Source organism: Dendropsophus ebraccatus, chromosome 12 (genome assembly GCF_027789765.1).
Source record: "Dendropsophus ebraccatus isolate aDenEbr1 chromosome 12, aDenEbr1.pat, whole genome shotgun sequence".
Lineage (NCBI taxonomy): Eukaryota > Metazoa > Chordata > Amphibia > Anura > Hylidae > Dendropsophus > Dendropsophus ebraccatus.
Window position 1 is genome coordinate 4,836,689 of NC_091465.1, and position 18,876 is coordinate 4,855,564.

Genomic DNA, 18,876 nt, shown 5'->3' on the forward strand with positions numbered 1-18,876 from the left:
ATGGAATACCTCTTTAAGGGTTCATTCACACATACAGGATCTGCAGCTTGAAATCTGCGTACATGTGAAGCTACCCTTAGACTCCAACAAGATGTATCTTGATGCCCTCCAATGTATAGATCAGTGTTCCCTCCATTGATATCCTATGTATAGATCAGTGTTCCCTCCATTGATATCCTATGTAAAGATCAGTGTAATCGCCATTGATATCCTATGTATAGATCAGTTTTCCCTCCATTGATATCCTATGTATAGATCAGTGTTCCCTCCATTGATATCCTATGTATAGATCAGTGTTCCCTCCATTGATATCCTATGTATAGATCAGTGTACCCTCCATTGATATCCTATGTATAGATCAGCGTTCCCTCCACTAATATCCTATGTATAGATCAGTGTAATCTCCATTGATATCCTATGTATAGATCGGTGTAATCTTCATTGATATCCTATGTATAGATCGGTGTAATCTCCATTGATATCCTATGTATAGATCAGTGTTCCCTTCACTGATATCCTATGTATAGATCAGTGTAATCTCCATTGATATCCTATGTATAGATCAGTGTAATCTCCATTGATATCCTATGTATAGATCAGTGTAATCTCCATTGATATCCTATGTATAGATCAGTGTAATCTCCATTGATATCCTATGTATAGATCAGTGTAATCTCCATTGATATCCTATGTATAGATCAGTGTAATCTCCATTGATATCCTATGTATAGATCAGTTTTCCCTCCATTGATATCTTATGCATAGATCAGTGTACCCTCCATTGATATCTTATGCATAGATCAGTGTAATCTCCATTGATATCCTATGTATAGATCAGTGTTCCCTCCACTGATATCCTATGTATAGATCAGTGTTCCCTTCACTTATATCCTATGTATAGATCGGTGTTCCCTCCATTGATATCCTATGTATAGATCAGTGTAATCTCCATTGATATCCTATGTATAGATCAGTGTAATCTCCATTGATATCCTATGTATAGATCAGTGTAATCTCCATTGATATCCTATGTATAGATCAGTGTAATCTCCATTGATATCCTATGTATAGATCAGTGTAATCTCCATTGATATCCTATGTAAAGATCAGTGTAATCTTCATTGATATCCAATGTATAGATCAGTGTTCCCTCCATTGATATCCTATGTATAAATCGGTGTAATCTCCATTGTAATCTCCATTGATATCCTATGTATAGATCAGTGTAATCTCCATTGATATCCTATGTATAGATCAGTTGTCCCTCCATTGATATCTTATGCATAGATCAGTGTACCCTCCATTGATATCCTATGTATAGATCAGCGTTCCCTCCACTAATATCCTATGTATAGATCAGTGTAATCTCCATTGATATCCTATGTATAGATCGGTGTAATCTTCATTGATATCCTATGTATAGATCGGTGTAATCTCCATTGATATCTTATGCATAGATCAGTGTAATCTCCATTGATATCTCATGCATAGATCAGTGTTCCCTCCACTGATATCCTATGTATAGATCAGTGTTCCCTCCACTTATATCCTATGTATAGATCGGTGTTCCCTCCATTGATATCCTATGTATAGATCAGTGTAATCTCCATTGATATCCTATGTATAGATCAGTGTACCCTCCATTGATATCCTATGTATAGATCAGCGTTCCCTCCACTAATATCCTATGTATAGATCAGTGTAATCTCCATTGATATCCTATGTATAGATCGGTGTAATCTTCATTGATATCCTATGTATAGATCGGTGTAATCTCCATTGATATCCTATGTATAGATCAGTGTTCCCTTCACTGATATCCTATGTATAGATCAGTGTAATCTCCATTGATATCCTATGTATAGATCAGTGTAATCTCCATTGATATCCTATGTATAGATCAGTGTAATCTCCATTGATATCCTATGTATAGATCAGTGTAATCTCCATTGATATCCTATGTATAGATCAGTGTAATCTCCATTGATATCCTATGTATAGATCAGTGTAATCTCCATTGATATCCTATGTATAGATCAGTGTAATCTCTATTGATATCCTATGTATAGATCAGTGTAATCTCCATTGATATCCTATGTATAGATCAGTTTTCCCTCCATTGATATCTTATGCATAGATCAGTGTACCCTCCATTGATATCTTATGCATAGATCAGTGTAATCTCCATTGATATCCTATGTATAGATCAGTGTTCCCTCCACTGATATCCTATGTATAGATCAGTGTTCCCTTCACTTATATCCTATGTATAGATCGGTGTTCCCTCCATTGATATCCTATGTATAGATCAGTGTAATCTCCATTGATATCCTATGTATAGATCAGTGTAATCTCCATTGATATCCTATGTATAGATCAGTGTAATCTCCATTGATATCCTATGTATAGATCAGTGTAATCTCCATTGATATCCTATGTATAGATCAGTGTAATCTCCATTGATATCCTATGTAAAGATCAGTGTAATCTTCATTGATATCCAATGTATAGATCAGTGTTCCCTCCATTGATATCCTATGTATAAATCGGTGTAATCTCCATTGTAATCTCCATTGATATCCTATGTATAGATCAGTGTAATCTCCATTGATATCCTATGTATAGATCAGTTGTCCCTCCATTGATATCTTATGCATAGATCAGTGTACCCTCCATTGATATCCTATGTATAGATCAGCGTTCCCTCCACTAATATCCTATGTATAGATCAGTGTAATCTCCATTGATATCCTATGTATAGATCGGTGTAATCTTCATTGATATCCTATGTATAGATCGGTGTAATCTCCATTGATATCTTATGCATAGATCAGTGTAATCTCCATTGATATCTTATGCATAGATCAGTGTTCCCTCCACTGATATCCTATGTATAGATCAGTGTTCCCTCCACTTATATCCTATGTATAGATCGGTGTTCCCTCCATTGATATCCTATGTATAGATCAGTGTAATCTCCATTGATATCCTATGTATAGATCAGTGTAATCTCCATTGATATCCTATGTATAGATCAGTGTAATCTCCATTGATATCCTATGTATAGATCAGTGTAATCTCCATTGATATCCTATGTATAGATCAGTGTAATCTCCATTGATATCCTATGTATAGATAGGTGTTCCCTCCATTGATATCCTATGTATAGATCAGTGTAATCTCCATTGATATCCTATGTATAGATCAGTGTAATCTCCATTGATATCCTATGTATAGATCAGTTTTCCCTCCATTGATATCTTATGCATAGATCAGTGTACCCTCCATTGATATCCTATGTATAGATCAGTGTAATCTCCATTGATATCTTATGTATAGATCAGTGTAATCTCCACTGATATCCTATGTATAGATCAGTGTAATCTCCATTGATATCCTATGTATAGATCAGTGTAATCTCCATTGATATCCTATGTATAGATAGGTGTTCCCTCCATTGATATCCTATGTATAGATCAGTGTAATCTCCATTGATATCCTATGTATAGATCAGTGTAATCTCCATTGATATCCTATGTATAGATCAGTTTTCCCTCCATTGATATCCTATGTATAGATCAGTGTACCCTCCATTGATATCTTATGCATAGATCAGTGTTCCCTCCATTGATATCCTATGTATAGATCAGTGTTCCCACCATTGATATCCTATGTATAGATCAGTTGTCCCTCCATTGATATCCTATGTATAGATCAGTGTTCCCACCATTGATATCCTATGTATAGATCAGTGTAATCTCCATTGATATCCTATGTATAGATCAGTGTAATCTCCATTGATATCCTATGTATAGATCAGTGTTCCCACCATTGATATCCTATGCATAGATCAGTGTAATCTCCATTGATATCCTATGTATAGATCAGTGTAATCTCCATTGATATCCTATGTATAGATCAGTGTTCCCTCCATTGATATCCTATGTATAGATCAGTGTAATCTCCATTGATATCCTATGTATAGATCAGTGTAATCTCCATTGATATCCTATGTATAGATCAGTGTAATCTCCATTGATATCCTATGTATAGATCAGTGTACCCTCCATTGATATCTTATGCATAGATCAGTGTTCCCTCCATTGATATCCTATGTATAGATCAGTGTAATCTCCATTGATATCCTATGTATAGATCAGTGTAATCTCCATTGATATCCTATGTATAGATCAGTGTTCCCTCCATTGATATCCTATGTATAGATTGGTGTAATCTCCATTGATATCCAATGTATAGATCAGTGATTCCCCCATTGACCGTACAATTCCCATCATTACCTTTGGGACTCTGATTCTCCATCTCTTTCTCCTCCTCTTCTTCTCCAGATTCTTTTTTCTGCTTTTCTTTGAATTCTTCACATTCTGGTTTTTCCTCCACTTCTTCCTTCTCCAGTTTGGTTGGCGGCTATAAGTAGAATCACCTTTAGTCAATAGGCACCTCACTCTTCTATTATATTATCTGTCCTTTATTCCAAATTAATTTCTTCCAAATTTCAAAATTTTACATTTATATCAGATTTTCCCCAGAATCTGAGGTTTGGGGTAACAGGGACCACTCCTAGCATAGTCTCAGCTTTCTACAAGGAAGTTTAATTTGATAGAAAATGCAGAAATTTAATTAACATGCGATATGAGACGGATGGGAATAAATAACCCCCCCCCCACACACACACACTCTAATAGCACAGGGGGAGATGGTGCGGCTTATGGCCGGGATTCTTCCACTGTAATGTACTTACATAGTGATATCCCATCAAATCACTAATGGATCGCTCCCATTAGGAGATGACGTTACAAACAAAATCCTATTTCTGGATCCCCAGGGATGCAAACAATGGATGTAAGTGGCTACTAACAATGGATGTAAGTGGCTACTAACAATGGATGTAAGTGGCTACTAACAATGGATGTAAGTGGCTACTAACAATGGATGTAAGTGGCTACTAACAATGGATGTAAGTGGCTACTAACGATGAAAAAAAAAACAGCTGACAGGAAGGAAGAGAAGTATTTGTTATATTGAAATTCTCATCTATAACCTGGGAATATATATAAATGAGCAGCATTTAACCTGATCGTCCAGTGGTTTGGTCTTCTGCTCCGCAGCTTCCATCTCCTCGGACAATGTGCTCTGTGTTTCTATTTTTTCTATAAAAAAAAATAAATGATCACAGTATTTGTCACCCACAACACACATTAAAAGGAAACTCTAGTGGAAAAAGATAGTTTTCACATCAACTGGTGCCGGAAAGTTATACAGATTTGTATAATGCTTTTATTTAACGATCTCCAGTCTTCCAGTACTTATCAGCTGCTGTATGTCCTGCAGGAAGTGGTGTATTCTCTACAATCTGCTGACACAGTGCTCTCTGCTGCCACCTCTGTCCATATCAGGAACTGTCCAGAGCAGCAGCAAATCCCCATAGAAAACCTCCTGTTCCTGACATGAACAGAGGTGGCAGCAGAGAGCACTGTATCCGACTGGACAGAATACACCACTTCCTGCAGGACATACAGCAGCTGATAAGTACTGGAAGACTGGAGAGAATACAACCTTTCCTGCAGCACATACAGCAGCTGATACGTACTAGAAGACTGGAGAGAATACAGCACTTCCTGCATGACATGGAATATTTGGTGAATATTAGTTAGAAACATAGAAGATTGTCAGCAGGAAAAGCCCCCCTGCTCCATCTAGTCTAGTTGTGAGTAGTTCAGGACATGGAGGCTGGAGACTGGCTGCACCCACTGCACACACAGGAGAAGCTGCTGTATATACAGTATATATTCCCTCAGAAGTCGCCCCAGGATCATGTGGGACATTAGAGAGAAGCTGCTGAGCCCGATCTCCTGCCATTTATGAAGGAGTCGGAGTCGGTCCCTGATAAAATTCAGGAGTCAGAGTTGGAGTGGGAGCAGCGGCTTACCCTGGTGGGTAGGTAAGAAGTTATAGTCTTATAAGACCTTCTATCATGTGGCTGGTGAGTGCTGGGAGAGAATGGGTCAGGTAGGGCGGCACAGAATAGGCACTGCTGAGGGTTATGGCTCTACTAGGGGCCACTTATAGACAGTGGTGTGTGGGTCCCAGTCACAGGGTACCTGGCACAGGGGCTGCTCCTGGTGGTGGGGGGGCCGGACTGGCTGGAACCGGTGTGGTGGGATCCGAGGAAACAACGTCAAAGCACTTCTTGCTCTCTGCGCCCTCAGGAATCATGTCCGGCGTGCTGTACTTGCCATTGACTTGTTCAAACTCCTGAACCTGAGAACAAAGAAGAGTCATACAGCGGTAATTAAAGAGAGACCCTATATATTACCCCGTATATAAACATAATCACCCGGTATATACACATAATCACCCGGTATATACACATCATAATCACCCAGTATATACACATAATCTCCCTGTATATACACATAATCACCCGGTATATACACAGAATAATCACCCGGTATATACACATAATCACCCGGTATATACACATCATAATCACCCGGTATATACACATAATCACCCAGTATATACACATAATCATCCAGTATATACACATAATCACCCAGTATATACACATAATCACCCCATATATTTACATCATAATCACCCTGTATATACACATAATCATCCAGTATACACATAATCACCTGGTATATACACATAATAATCACCCGGTATATACACATAATCACCTGGTATATACACAGAATAATCACCCGGTATATACACATAATCACCTGGTATATACACAGAATAATCACCCGGTATATACACATAATCACCCAGTATATACACATAATCACCCAGTATATACATCATAATCACCCCATATATTTACATCATAATCACCCTGTATATACACATAATCATCCAGTATACACATAATCACCTGGTATATACACATAATAATCACCCGGTATATACACATAATCACCTGGTATATACACAGAATAATCACCCGGTATATACACATAATCACCTGGTATATACACAGAATAATCACCCGGTATATACACATAATCACCCAGTATATACACATAATCACCCTGTATATAAATCATAATCACCCCATATATTTACATCATAATCACCCTGTGTATACACATCATAATCCCCTGGTATATACCCATCACAATCCCCCCGCCGCGGTCACATGACTGAACGTACCTCCACGTCTAGTGCAAACAATTACTCACCCACCTTCTTTCGCACCAGTGACATGACTCCGATCCTGGTGAGGACGTGCTGCCGGGAGAGGCCTTCTCTGGGGACGCCATCCGCAAACGTCTCTGCCCCGTCCGCTCCGGGCTCACACAGGTGTCTCATAAAGAGAGAGACGTACGCCCTGCACAGAGGAACGACCGTAACTAGCCGCACAAAGGGATGCGGTAACAACGGGGGGGGGGGGGGGGGGGGGGGGGGGGGGGGGGGGCGCAGAGATCCACTCACATCAATCTACTTCAGTGTTATCTGAGCACTGTATGGTGGTATGTGGGCACTGTATGGTGGTATGTGGGCACTGTATGGTGGTATGTGGGCACTGTATGGTGGTATCTGGGCATTGTATGTTGGTATGTGGGCACTGTATGGTGGTATGTGAGCAGTGTATGGTGGTATGTGAGCAGTGTATGGTGGTATGTGGGCACTGTATGGTGGTATGTGAGCAGTGTATGGTGGTATGTGGGCACTGTATGGTGGTATCTGGGCATTGTATGGTGGTATGTGGGCACTGTATGGTGGTATGTGAGCAGTGTATGGTGGTATGTGGCCACTGTATGGTGGTATGTGAGCAGTGTATGGTGGTATGAGAGCACTGTATGGTGGTATGTGGGCAGTGTATGGTGGTATGTGGGCAGTATATGGTGGTATGTGGGCACTGTATGGTGGTATGTGGGCACTGTATGGTGGTATGTGGGCAGTGTATGGTGGTATGTGGGCAGTGTATGGTGGTATGTGGGCACTGTATGGTGGTATGTGAGCAGTGTATGGTGGTATGTGGGCACTGTATGGTGGTATGTGAGCAGTGTATGGTGGTATGTGGGCACTGTATGGTGGTATGTGGGCAGTGTATGGTGGTATGTGGGCAGTATATGGTGGTATGTGGGCACTGTATGGTGGTATGTGGGCACTGTATGGTGGTATGTGGGCACTGTATGGTGGTATGTGAGCAGTGTATGGTGGTATGTGAGCAGTGTATGGTGGTATTTGAGCAGTGTATGGTGGTATGTGGGCACTGTATAGTGGTATGTGGGCACTGTATGGTGGTATGTGATCAGTGTATGGTGGTATGTGAGCAGTGTATGGTGGTATGTGATCAGTGTATGGTGGTATGTGAGCAGTGTATGGTGGTATGTGGGCACTGTATGGTGGTATGTGATCAGTGTATGGTGGTATGTGGGCACTGTATGGTGGTATGTGATCAGTGTATGGTGGTATGTGATCAGTGTATGGTGGTATGTGGGCACTGTATGGTGGTATGTGGGCACTGTATGGTGGTATGTGATCAGTGTATGGTGGTATGTGATCAGTGTATGGTGGTATGTGGGCACTGTATGGTGGTATGTGAGCAGTGTATGGTGGTATGTGAGCAGTGTATGGTGGTATGTGGGCACTGTATGGTGGTATGTGGGCACTGTATGGTGGTATGTGTGCAGTGTATGGTGGTATGTGAGCAGTGTATGGTGGTATGTGGGCAGTGTATGGTGGTATGTGAGCACTGTATGGTGGTATGTGGGCACTGTATGGTGGTATGTGAGCAGTGTATGGTGGTATGTGAGCAGTGTATGGTGGTATGTGGGCACTGTATGGTGGTATGTGGGCAGTGTATGGTGGTATGTGAGCAGTGTATGGTGGTATGTGAGCAGTGTATGGTGGTATGTGAGCAGTGTATGGTGGTATTTACTACTTTGTGTACAGTATGTTACTGGAGGTGATGTTGTATGACACCACAGAATATTGGGGTGCCTATAGTAAGTTCCTATCTGATATGGCAGTAAAGCCGGTTATGGCTGCAGCCTCTGCCCCCTGTATAGCCAGACCCTTGATTTTACATCCTATTGAGCAGACCCCACAATTAACCAGTGACATGGGGCAACTTGCTAGAAACTTCACTATTAGAATTTACAACATAAGTGAAAACTCAGTGTACTATAGGATGTAGGGGACATGCCTAGCTAGGAATAAATGAAGCTCTAGCATAAGATGTGTACAGCGGGGGGCTGCAGGCTGTGCCAGTGCACTGACCTCATTCACAGCCCATGGTTAGCTCACCACACAGATTGTCACCTGGAACTTTGCTGCCCTCTAGTGATGAGAAGCTGGTAGCACCCCCTGGCTTCAGTGCTGAATGAAGCCGATGCATCCTGTCTGCCTCACACACAACCATGGGCAATTGTGGATTTATAAAACATTGTGGAAATAAATCCATCCAGTTCTTACACTGTGTGAACAAAGACTTAATGTCCTCAGAATGCGTCAGATTAGTGGTTCAGGCTGTGTGAAAACCTGGCACATCGTTACACTGCACATGTGCATTTTGATGATGATGATTTGTTACATTTTGTGCAGACATTGGTGCATTTAAAGGGAATCTGTCCCCAGATTTATGTGGCCGCATGTAGCAGCCGGGCCGTTGGCAGTGCCCAGCCAGTTGCCCGGTACTGGGTAATTATAAGGAATCTTGGTACCTGAATTCTTTCTCACTCTTCCCCCGGATATCCCGGACGAGCCAGTGGGAATTGAAGGCGTCCTGCGGGGGCATGCCCCACCTCATGATGGCGTTCAGGAAGGCCTTACGCTGCCGGGCATTGAAGCCGAGAACCTCGAAACAAGAACAATGAGTGTAAACTATATGATTACCTAAAACTGCTCGGATACATAACCTGCTGGGATACATAACCTGCTGAGATACATAACCTGCTGAGATAAATAAACTGCTGGGATACATAAACTGCTCGGATTCATAAACTGCTGGGATACATAAACTGCTCGGATACATAAACTGCTGGGATACATAACCTGCTGGGATACATAACCTGCTGAGATAAATAAACTGCTCGGATACATAAACTGCTGGGATACATAACCTGCTGAGATAAATAAACTGCTGGGATACATAAACTGCTCGGATACATAAACTGCTCGGATACATAAGCTGCTCGGATACATAAACTGCTGGGATACATAACCTGCTGGGATACATAACCTGCTGAGATAAATAAACTGCTGGGATACATAAACTGCTCGGATACATAAACTGCTCGGATACATAAGCTGCTCGGATACATAAACTGCTGGGATACATAACCTGCTGGGATACATAACCTGCTGGGATACATAACCTGCTGGGATACATAACCTGCTGGGATACATAAACTATTGGGATACATAAACTGCTGGGATACATAAACTGCTGGGATACATAACCTGCTGGGATACATAACCTGCTGGTATACATAAACTGCTGGGATACATAAACTGCTGGGATACATAAACTGCTGAGATACATAACCTGCTGGGATACATAACCTGCTGGGATACATAAACTGCTCGGATACATAACCTGCTGAGATACATAAACTGCTGGGATACATAAACTGCTCGGATACATAAACTGCTGGGATATATAAACTGCTGGGATACATAAACTGCTCGGATACATAACCTGCTGGGATATATAAACTGCTCGGATACATAAACTGCTGGGATACATAACCTGCTGGGATACATAAACTGCTGGGATACATAACCTGCTGGGATACATAAACTGCTGGGATACATAAACTGCTGGGATACATAACCTGCTGAGATACATAAACTGCTGGGATACATAAACATTTCGGGAAATTCCTGAACAGGGATTCCAGAAAGAGATGACTTCTGGGTGAGAATCCAGGGTGACTGTTCTATGGAGAGCTGCCGCCTGTATCCCAGCATTCTATAGGCCTAGAAGGAGAAAGGCCACCTACCAGCAGGGAGACCTGGCGGGGAGCCATAATCTCATCCACTGGCTATGCCAATGAGAACCCTGTAACCCCCTCCCCACACACACACACATTCCTGTACCCATGACCCCACATTCCTGTACCCCACCCACCCCCCACACTCCTGTACCCATCACCCCACACTCCTGTACCCATCACCCCACACTCCTGTACCCCCCCTCACACACACACACATTCCTGTACCCATCACCCCACACTCCTGTACCCCACCCTCCCACACTCCTGTACCTCACCCCCACACTCCTGTACCCCACCCTCCTACACTCATGTACCTCACCCCCACACTCCTGTACCCCACGCTCCCACACTCCTGTACCTCACCCCCACACTCCTGTACCCCACCCTCCCACACTCCTGTACCTCACCCCCACACTCCTGTACCCCACCCTCACACACTCCTGTACCCCACCCTCCCACACTCCTGTACCTCACCCCCCACACTCCTGTACCCCACCCCCCCACAGTCCTGTGCCTCACCCCCCACACTCCTGTGCCTCACCCCCCACGCTCCTGTACCTCACCCCCCACGCTCCTGTACCCCACCCTCCCACGCTCCTGTACCCCACCCTCCCACGCTCCTGTACCCCACCCTCCCACGCTCCTGTACCCCACCCTCCCACGCTCCTGTACCCGACCCCCCACACTCCTGTACCCCACCCTCCCACCCTCCTGTAACTTACGCCCCCACCCTCCTGTACCTCACCCCCCACACTCCTGTACCCCACCCTCCTACACTCCTGTACCTCACCCCCCACACTCCTGTACCCCACCCTCCTGTACCTCACCCCCACACTCCTGTACCCCACCCCCCACACTCCTGTACCCCACCCTCCTGTACCTCACCCCCCACATTCCTGTACCCCACCCTCCTATGCTCCTGTACCCCACCCCCCACACACTCCTGTACCCCACCCTCCTGTACCTCACCCTCCTACACTCCTGTACCTCACCACCCACACTCCTGTACCCCACGCTCCCACACTCCTGTACCTCACCCCCACACTCCTGTACCCCACCCTCACACACTCCTGTACCCCACCCTCCCACACTCCTGTACCTCACCCCCCACACTCCTGTACCCCACCCCCCACACTCCTGTGCCTCACCCCCCACACTCCTGTACCTCACCCCCCACACTCCTGTACCCCACCCTCCCACGCTCCTGTACCCCACCCTCCCACGCTCCTGTACCCCACCCTCCCACGCTCCTGTACCCGACCCCCCACACTCCTGTACCCCACCCTCCTGTAACTTACGCCCCCACCCTCCTGTACCTCACCCCCCACACTCCTGTACCCCACCCTCCTACACTCCTGTACCTCACCCCCCACACTCCTGTACCCCACCCTCCTGTACCTCACCCCCACACTCCTGTACCCCACCCCCCACACTCCTGTACCCCACCCTCCTGTACCTCACCCCCCACATTCCTGTACCCCACCCTCCTATGCTCCTGTACCCCACCCCCCACACACTCCTGTACCCCACCCTCCTGTACCTCACCCTCCTACACTCCTGTACCTCACCACCCACACTCCTGTACCTCACCCCCCACACTCCTGTACCCCACCCTCCCACACTCCTGTACCCCACCCCCCACACACTCCTGTACCCCACCCTCCCACACTCCTGTACCCCACCCCCCACACACTCCTGTACCCCACCCTCCTGTACCTCACCCTCCTACACTCCTGTACCCCACCCCCCACACACTCCTGTACCCCACCCCCCCACACACTCCTGTACCCCACCCTCCTGTACCTCACCCTCCTACACTCCTGTACCTCACCCTCCTGTACCTCACCCTCCTACACTCCTGTACCTCACCCCCCACACTCCTGTACCCCACCCTCCCACACTCCTGTACCTCACCCCCACACTCCTGTACGCTGTACCCCACCCTCCCATGCTCCTGTACCTCACCCTCCTACACTCCTGTACCCCACCCCCCACACACACTCCTGTACCCCACCCTCCTGTACCCCACCCCCCACACTCCTGTACCCCACCCTCCCATGCTCTTGTACCTCACCCCCCACACACTCCTGTACCCCACCCTCCTGTACCCCACCCCCCACACTCCTGTACCCCACCCTCCCATGCTCTTGTACCTCACCCCCCCCACACACACACACACGCTCCTGTACCTCAATGTTCCCTCCAACTCGAGCCAGGAGAGGAGGTAGGGGCTTGTCTCTGTCGCTCTTCAGCTGTCGGCGAGATTGTCTCCTTCCACCTACAGGAAATCACAGACATTTTCATCAAGATTTTTCTTTTTACAGTAGTGCCTTGGTTTAGGAGCATAATTCATTCTGGGACCGTGCTTGTAATCCAAATCACTCTTATACCAAAGCAAATTTTCCCATAAGTAATCAGTGATATGCAGACAATTGGTTCCACACCCCAAAAAATGATTTATTATTGTGAATAACATGTGAAACAGATGAAACAAACATTCAGAAACAGCAGAATCTGTGATAAGTTACTGTAGAGTAATGGAGAGGATGGGAAACACAAGGGCGGACAGAGACTGCAGGGAGCATGAAGGAATGAGCAGGACAGATGTGGGCACATACAGGCAGCACTCTCTGTCCGGGGAGAGAGGGGTTACAGCTATGGAGAGATTACCCCCACAGTCCTGTCCCCTGATGTAAGCCCCAGCCTGAAGTGGATCTACCATGATTTGAAAGGTGAGGGAGACTTCCTGGGTCACAGTACAGGGTTGTAGACCCCGATATGCAGACCATACCCCTCCCCCACTCCCCCTCCCACCCAGTACAGGGAGCTCTTAAACCAAAGCAATGCTCTTACACCAAGTCACAATTTTGAAAAACTGGGAGCTCTTATACCAAAACGCTCTTAAACCAAGTTACTCTTAAACCAAGGTACCACTGTATTTAGATCATTAAACCACAAAGTGGCCTAGAAGCTTCCAGATGTCACTAGGAAAGGATTTCTTAGGCCCTGTTACAGGGGACGATTATCGGCTGTATTAGGCCGATATCAGCCATCACAGCCGATAATAGTCTTGTGTAATGGAAGGCAACGATCAGCTTACATGAATGATGTCGGCTGATCATCGCTGTCGTTTGCCTTGAAAGACAAAGGACAATGATAGCAGCGATCTGCGGCCGTCACTGCGTGGAATAGGAGGCAGCGACCAACGCTATCCTCTATGGGCTGCCCGGACGCTCTAGCGATCACCCAGCATCTATGTCAGTATATAGCAGCATCTATGTCAGTATACAGCAGCATCTATGTCAGTATACAGCAGCATCTATGTCAGTATACAGCAGCATCTATGTCAGTATACAGCAGCATCTATGTCAGTATATACCAGCATCTATGTCAGTATACAGCAGCATCTATGTCAGTATACAGCAGCATCTATGTCAGTATACAGCAGCATCTATGTCAGTATACAGCAGCATCTATGTCAGTATACAGCAGCATCTATGTCAGTATACAGCAGCATCTATGTCAGTATATACCAGCATCTATGTCAGTATATAGCAGCATCTATGTCAGTATACAGCAGCATCTATGTCAGTGTATAGCAGCATCTATGTCAGTATACGGCAGCATCTATGTCAGTATACAGCAGCATCTATGTCAGTATATAGCAGCATCTATGTCAGTATACAGCAGCATCTATGTCAGTATACAGCAGCATCTATGTCAGTGTATAGCAGCATCTATGTCAGTATACGGCAGCATCTATGTCAGTATACAGCAGCATCTATGTCAGTATATAGCAGCATCTATGTCAGTATACAGCAGCATCTATGTCAGTATACAGCAGCATCCATGTCAGTATACAGCAGTATCTATATCAGTATACAGCAGCATCTATGTCAGTATATAGCAGCATCTATGTCAGTATATAGCAGCATCTATGTCAGTATATAGCAGCATCTATGTCAGTATACAGCAGCATCTATGTCAGTATACAGCAGCATCTATGTCAGTATACAGCAGCATCCATGTCAGTATACAGCAGTATCTATATCAGTATACAGCAGCATCTATGTCAGTATACAGCAGCATCTATGTCAGTATATAGCAGCATCTATGTCAGTATACAGCAGCATCTATGTCAGTATATAGCAGCATCTATGTCAGTATATAGCAGCATCTATGTCAGTGTATAGCAGCATCTATGTCAGTATACAGCAGCATCTATGTCAGTGTATAGCAGCATCTATGTCAGTATATAGCAGCATCTATGTCAGTATATAGCAGCATCTATGTCAGTATATAGCAGCATCTATGTCAGTATACAGCAGCATCTATGTCAGTATATAGCAGCATCTATGTCAGTATATAGCAGCATCTATGTCAGTATATGGCAGCATCTATGTCAGTATATAGCAGCATCTATGTCAGTATACAGCAGCATCTATGTCAGTATATGGCAGCATCTATGTCAGTATACAGCAGCATCTATGTCAGTATATAGCAGTATATCAGGATGAAGCTACAGATCAGATGACATATAGCCATGGTGGTCTCATTGATTCCATATCACTATGACCAGCTGATGGGAAAGCCCACCATGAGTACTAACCCTATTGTGGGGAACAAGATCCCCCTCCCCAGCAGAGTGATGTACTGACCGCACAGCATTGTGGGGTGATGGACATATTACCGGCTACAGATCACCATCTAGTATGGCCGCCATCGCCTGCTGGGTTTACTCTCCAATAGGTGATCCATATCCTCATCCATATCCATCTATAGAAAAAGTGCCACTCACTCTGCCCCTCCGGCTTCTCTTCAAAGTCTTCATCCTCATCCTCTGAACCGATGGAATATTCTGACTGGTTGTCAGAGAGCTCATCCTGCCATTCTAAGTGATAAAAACAAGGAAAAAATGGAACAAGAGTCAAAGAAAAAGAAGGTGACGTTGCTTCTCCCCAGAGACCCCTGCACCGCTGATCGCCGAGGCTTCTGGATTTCCGCCATCTTTAGTGTCCCAGTGGCTGCCAGTAAGGGAGTGTGCACACAATCCGCACCTGGGCCACGGCTCCCGTCCCATGTGGGCTGCAGTGCCTAACCAGCTGCTCCGGATTACAGGTTAGAGGGGGAGGAGCTATGGACGGGTGGCCCTGTGTCTATATGATGTCATGGAGATAGGATGAGCTCATATGCTCTGATACCAGAGTGAGGAGTCCTGTAGTACGGCGATGTTCAGACTGACAAATAGGCAAGAAAATTTCCTCTGCTAGAGATGACGTGGATTTTGTGTGCAATTTGTGTGGATTTTGTGTGGAATTCAAGTGAAATTCGGGCAGTAAGCGAAAATTCAAAGCCCCAATGACTTCTATGGGATTTCTCTAGCAGAATCCGCCCAAGCAATTGACATGTTGGGAATCCACGGAGGAAAATTCCAAGCAGCAGAACACAGTGGAACATTCCGAGTGGCAGAACATTCTAAGGGTGGGTTCATACTGAGGAATTCTCGCGGATAATGTCCGCGGAATTCTGCTGTCTGTGCGCTCGCACGGCTGCGCGCCTTTCCGCCGGCTCCATAGACACCATTCTATGGGCCGGCATATTTCGCTACCCGCCGAAAGAACTGACATGTAGAATATTTAGAGCAGGAGAACATAGTGGAACATTTTGAGCAGCGGAACACAGCAAAACATTCCGAACGGCGGAACAAGGTGGAACATTCCAAGCAAGGGAACACAGTGGAACATTCTGAGCGTCGGAACACGGTGAAACATTTCAAGCAGCAGAAAATTCTAAGTGGAGAAACACGACAAAGCATTTCGAGCAGTGGAACACGGCGGTACATTCCTAGCGGCGGAACATGGCAGGACCTTCCGAGCGGGGGAACGCGGCAGAACATTTCGAGCGGCAGAACATGGTGGAACTTTCTAAGCGGCAGAACATTCCGAGCAGCAGAACACAGTAGAAGATTCCAAGCAGCGGAACACGGTGGAACATTCTGCATGTAAATTCCGCCACATAAACCAGTGGAAATCCCATTGAACGCAGTGGGACACTCCTCTGTACATATTTTACAGGCGGAATTTCAAGGAGAATACGTGTAACATTAAGTGCGGATTCAGCTTGAAATTCATCGCTTAGGCTGGGTTCACACACAGTATATTTCAGTCAGTATTTGATCAGTATTTTGCAACCAAAACCAGGAGTGGATTAAAAACACAGAAAGGATCTGTTCACACAATGTTGAAATTGAGTGGATGGCCGCCATATAACAGTAAATAACGGCCATTATTTCACTACAACAGCCGTTGTTTTAAAATGACAGCAAATATTTGCCATTAAATGGCGGCCATCCACTCAATTTCACCATTGTGTGAACAGATCCTTTCTGTGTTTTTAATCCACTCCTGGTTTTGGTTGCAATATGAGGATCAAAATACTGACTGAAATAGAGGCTTTGTTCACACTACGCAAAAGTACGGCTGTTGTTGCCATCAGCAACAGTGGTCGTACTTTGTACGGAGTGGAACACTGCCTATTCTTCTATGGGATCCTGCGCGGAGCGTATACACATAGTATACACTCTGGCCGGGATCCCATGCGGCGCCACAAACAACTGACAAGTCAGTTTTCTGCGGCAGTAATTCAGTGAATTGCGGCCGCTTGCTTCATTGTGTGCTATGAGAGTTCTGATGCGGGCGCACGCTGATGTGCCCGCATCAAAACACTGCGGCCGGAAAGATCATCCAGCCGGTATGATCTTTGCAGAGACCGGCCATTCCGTGCCCAACCGGTCTCTTACGCTGTGTGAACATAGCCATACTGTGTGTGAACCCAGCCTAATTCCTAGTGTGAACAGACCCTCAGACTCAAAAGTGGGCCCCATCTGCCGGTGTTGGTTTTCATCTCCACATCCCCCTCCTGCAATGTGCGGCCCTGCAACCTTTTTGGCATTTCAGACTACAGACTGCTGTACAGTGTCGGGACCTTTGTGACCACTACATCTCTGACAGCGTATGACATCCCATTGCAGTCAGGTGACCCCACCCCTATGATCCTGGAGAGTGTGTGCTGGGCCAGGTCCTCGCTGGGCAGTGAGTAGTGGTCGGTGGCTGAATCGGTTCCGTCCAGTGAGGAGACACCTCGGGTTTTGCCCCTGAATAAGCCCTGATACCCGGCAGACGCACCTTGGTCCTCCTGCGAGGCGTCGTTGTAGTTGACCTGCTTGCGGATTCTCTTCCCTTTCCCCAGATTCCTGGCCAGATCCTCCTGCTGCTGCTCATAGTGATGGCGGAGAAGCTTCTCCCAGTAATCCGGATCCACGTTCTCTTCTTGTTTTATGATTTCTCGTTCCACCTCCTCCTGGAGAGAATAACACAAGGTCAGCCGGACACCCTGGTGGTCACATAGAAGACCCCCTAACCGCTCGGCCATTAAGGAGGGGCCTGGGCTTTTTCTATAAGGGTGCTAACACACACACACCGTATCAAAGTGAATTCTCTGCTGCGATACGCAGCAGATATGAAGCAGATACGCAGCAGATATGAAGCAGATACGCAGCAGATTTGATGTAAATAACTGAACACAGCATCAAATCTGCTGCGTATCTGCTGCGCATCGGTCGTGTGTGTTAGCACCCTTATAGTGCATCACAATGTGTAAGATCTCTGTTTGCTGGCAATGAATCCTGCACATCTGTACACGACCATTCATGTGGTGGATTCTATGAAACATGGTTCAATAGGAATCTTACCAAAGTCCCCATATTACACCCTGATGTTTACTCATAGTGTTTCGTTTTTTTTTTACGCAGGATAATCTACTTAAAATCTGCTGATCCATAGTTTAAAGGGGTAATAAAAAAAATATTTCAAATCATCTGGTGCCAGAAAGTTATACAGATTTG

At 45.4% G+C, this 18,876-nt stretch overlaps 1 protein-coding gene across 8 annotated transcripts in view; it reads right to left on the reverse strand.

Moving 5' to 3' along the window:
- CHD5 (chromodomain helicase DNA binding protein 5) overlaps positions 1 to 18,876 on the reverse strand; it is a 161,500-nt gene that overhangs the window by 26,885 nt on the left and 115,739 nt on the right. For all 8 annotated transcript variants that reach the window (XR_011359376.1, XM_069948884.1, XM_069948883.1 and 5 more), the window contains 8 exons: positions 18,158 to 18,332; positions 15,772 to 15,864; positions 13,163 to 13,251; positions 9,699 to 9,832; positions 7,213 to 7,357; positions 6,120 to 6,279; positions 5,092 to 5,168; positions 4,299 to 4,425 (listed from right to left, as the gene is read on the reverse strand). Coding sequence is in view for 7 of the 8 variants with exons in the window: in XM_069948884.1 (XP_069804985.1) it covers positions 4,299 to 4,425; positions 5,092 to 5,168; positions 6,120 to 6,279; positions 7,213 to 7,357; positions 9,699 to 9,832; positions 13,163 to 13,251; positions 15,772 to 15,864; positions 18,158 to 18,332 (1,000 nt within the window). In the remaining variant the exon portion in view is untranslated. The remainder of the gene's footprint in view (positions 1 to 4,298; positions 4,426 to 5,091; positions 5,169 to 6,119; positions 6,280 to 7,212; positions 7,358 to 9,698; positions 9,833 to 13,162; positions 13,252 to 15,771; positions 15,865 to 18,157; positions 18,333 to 18,876) is intronic.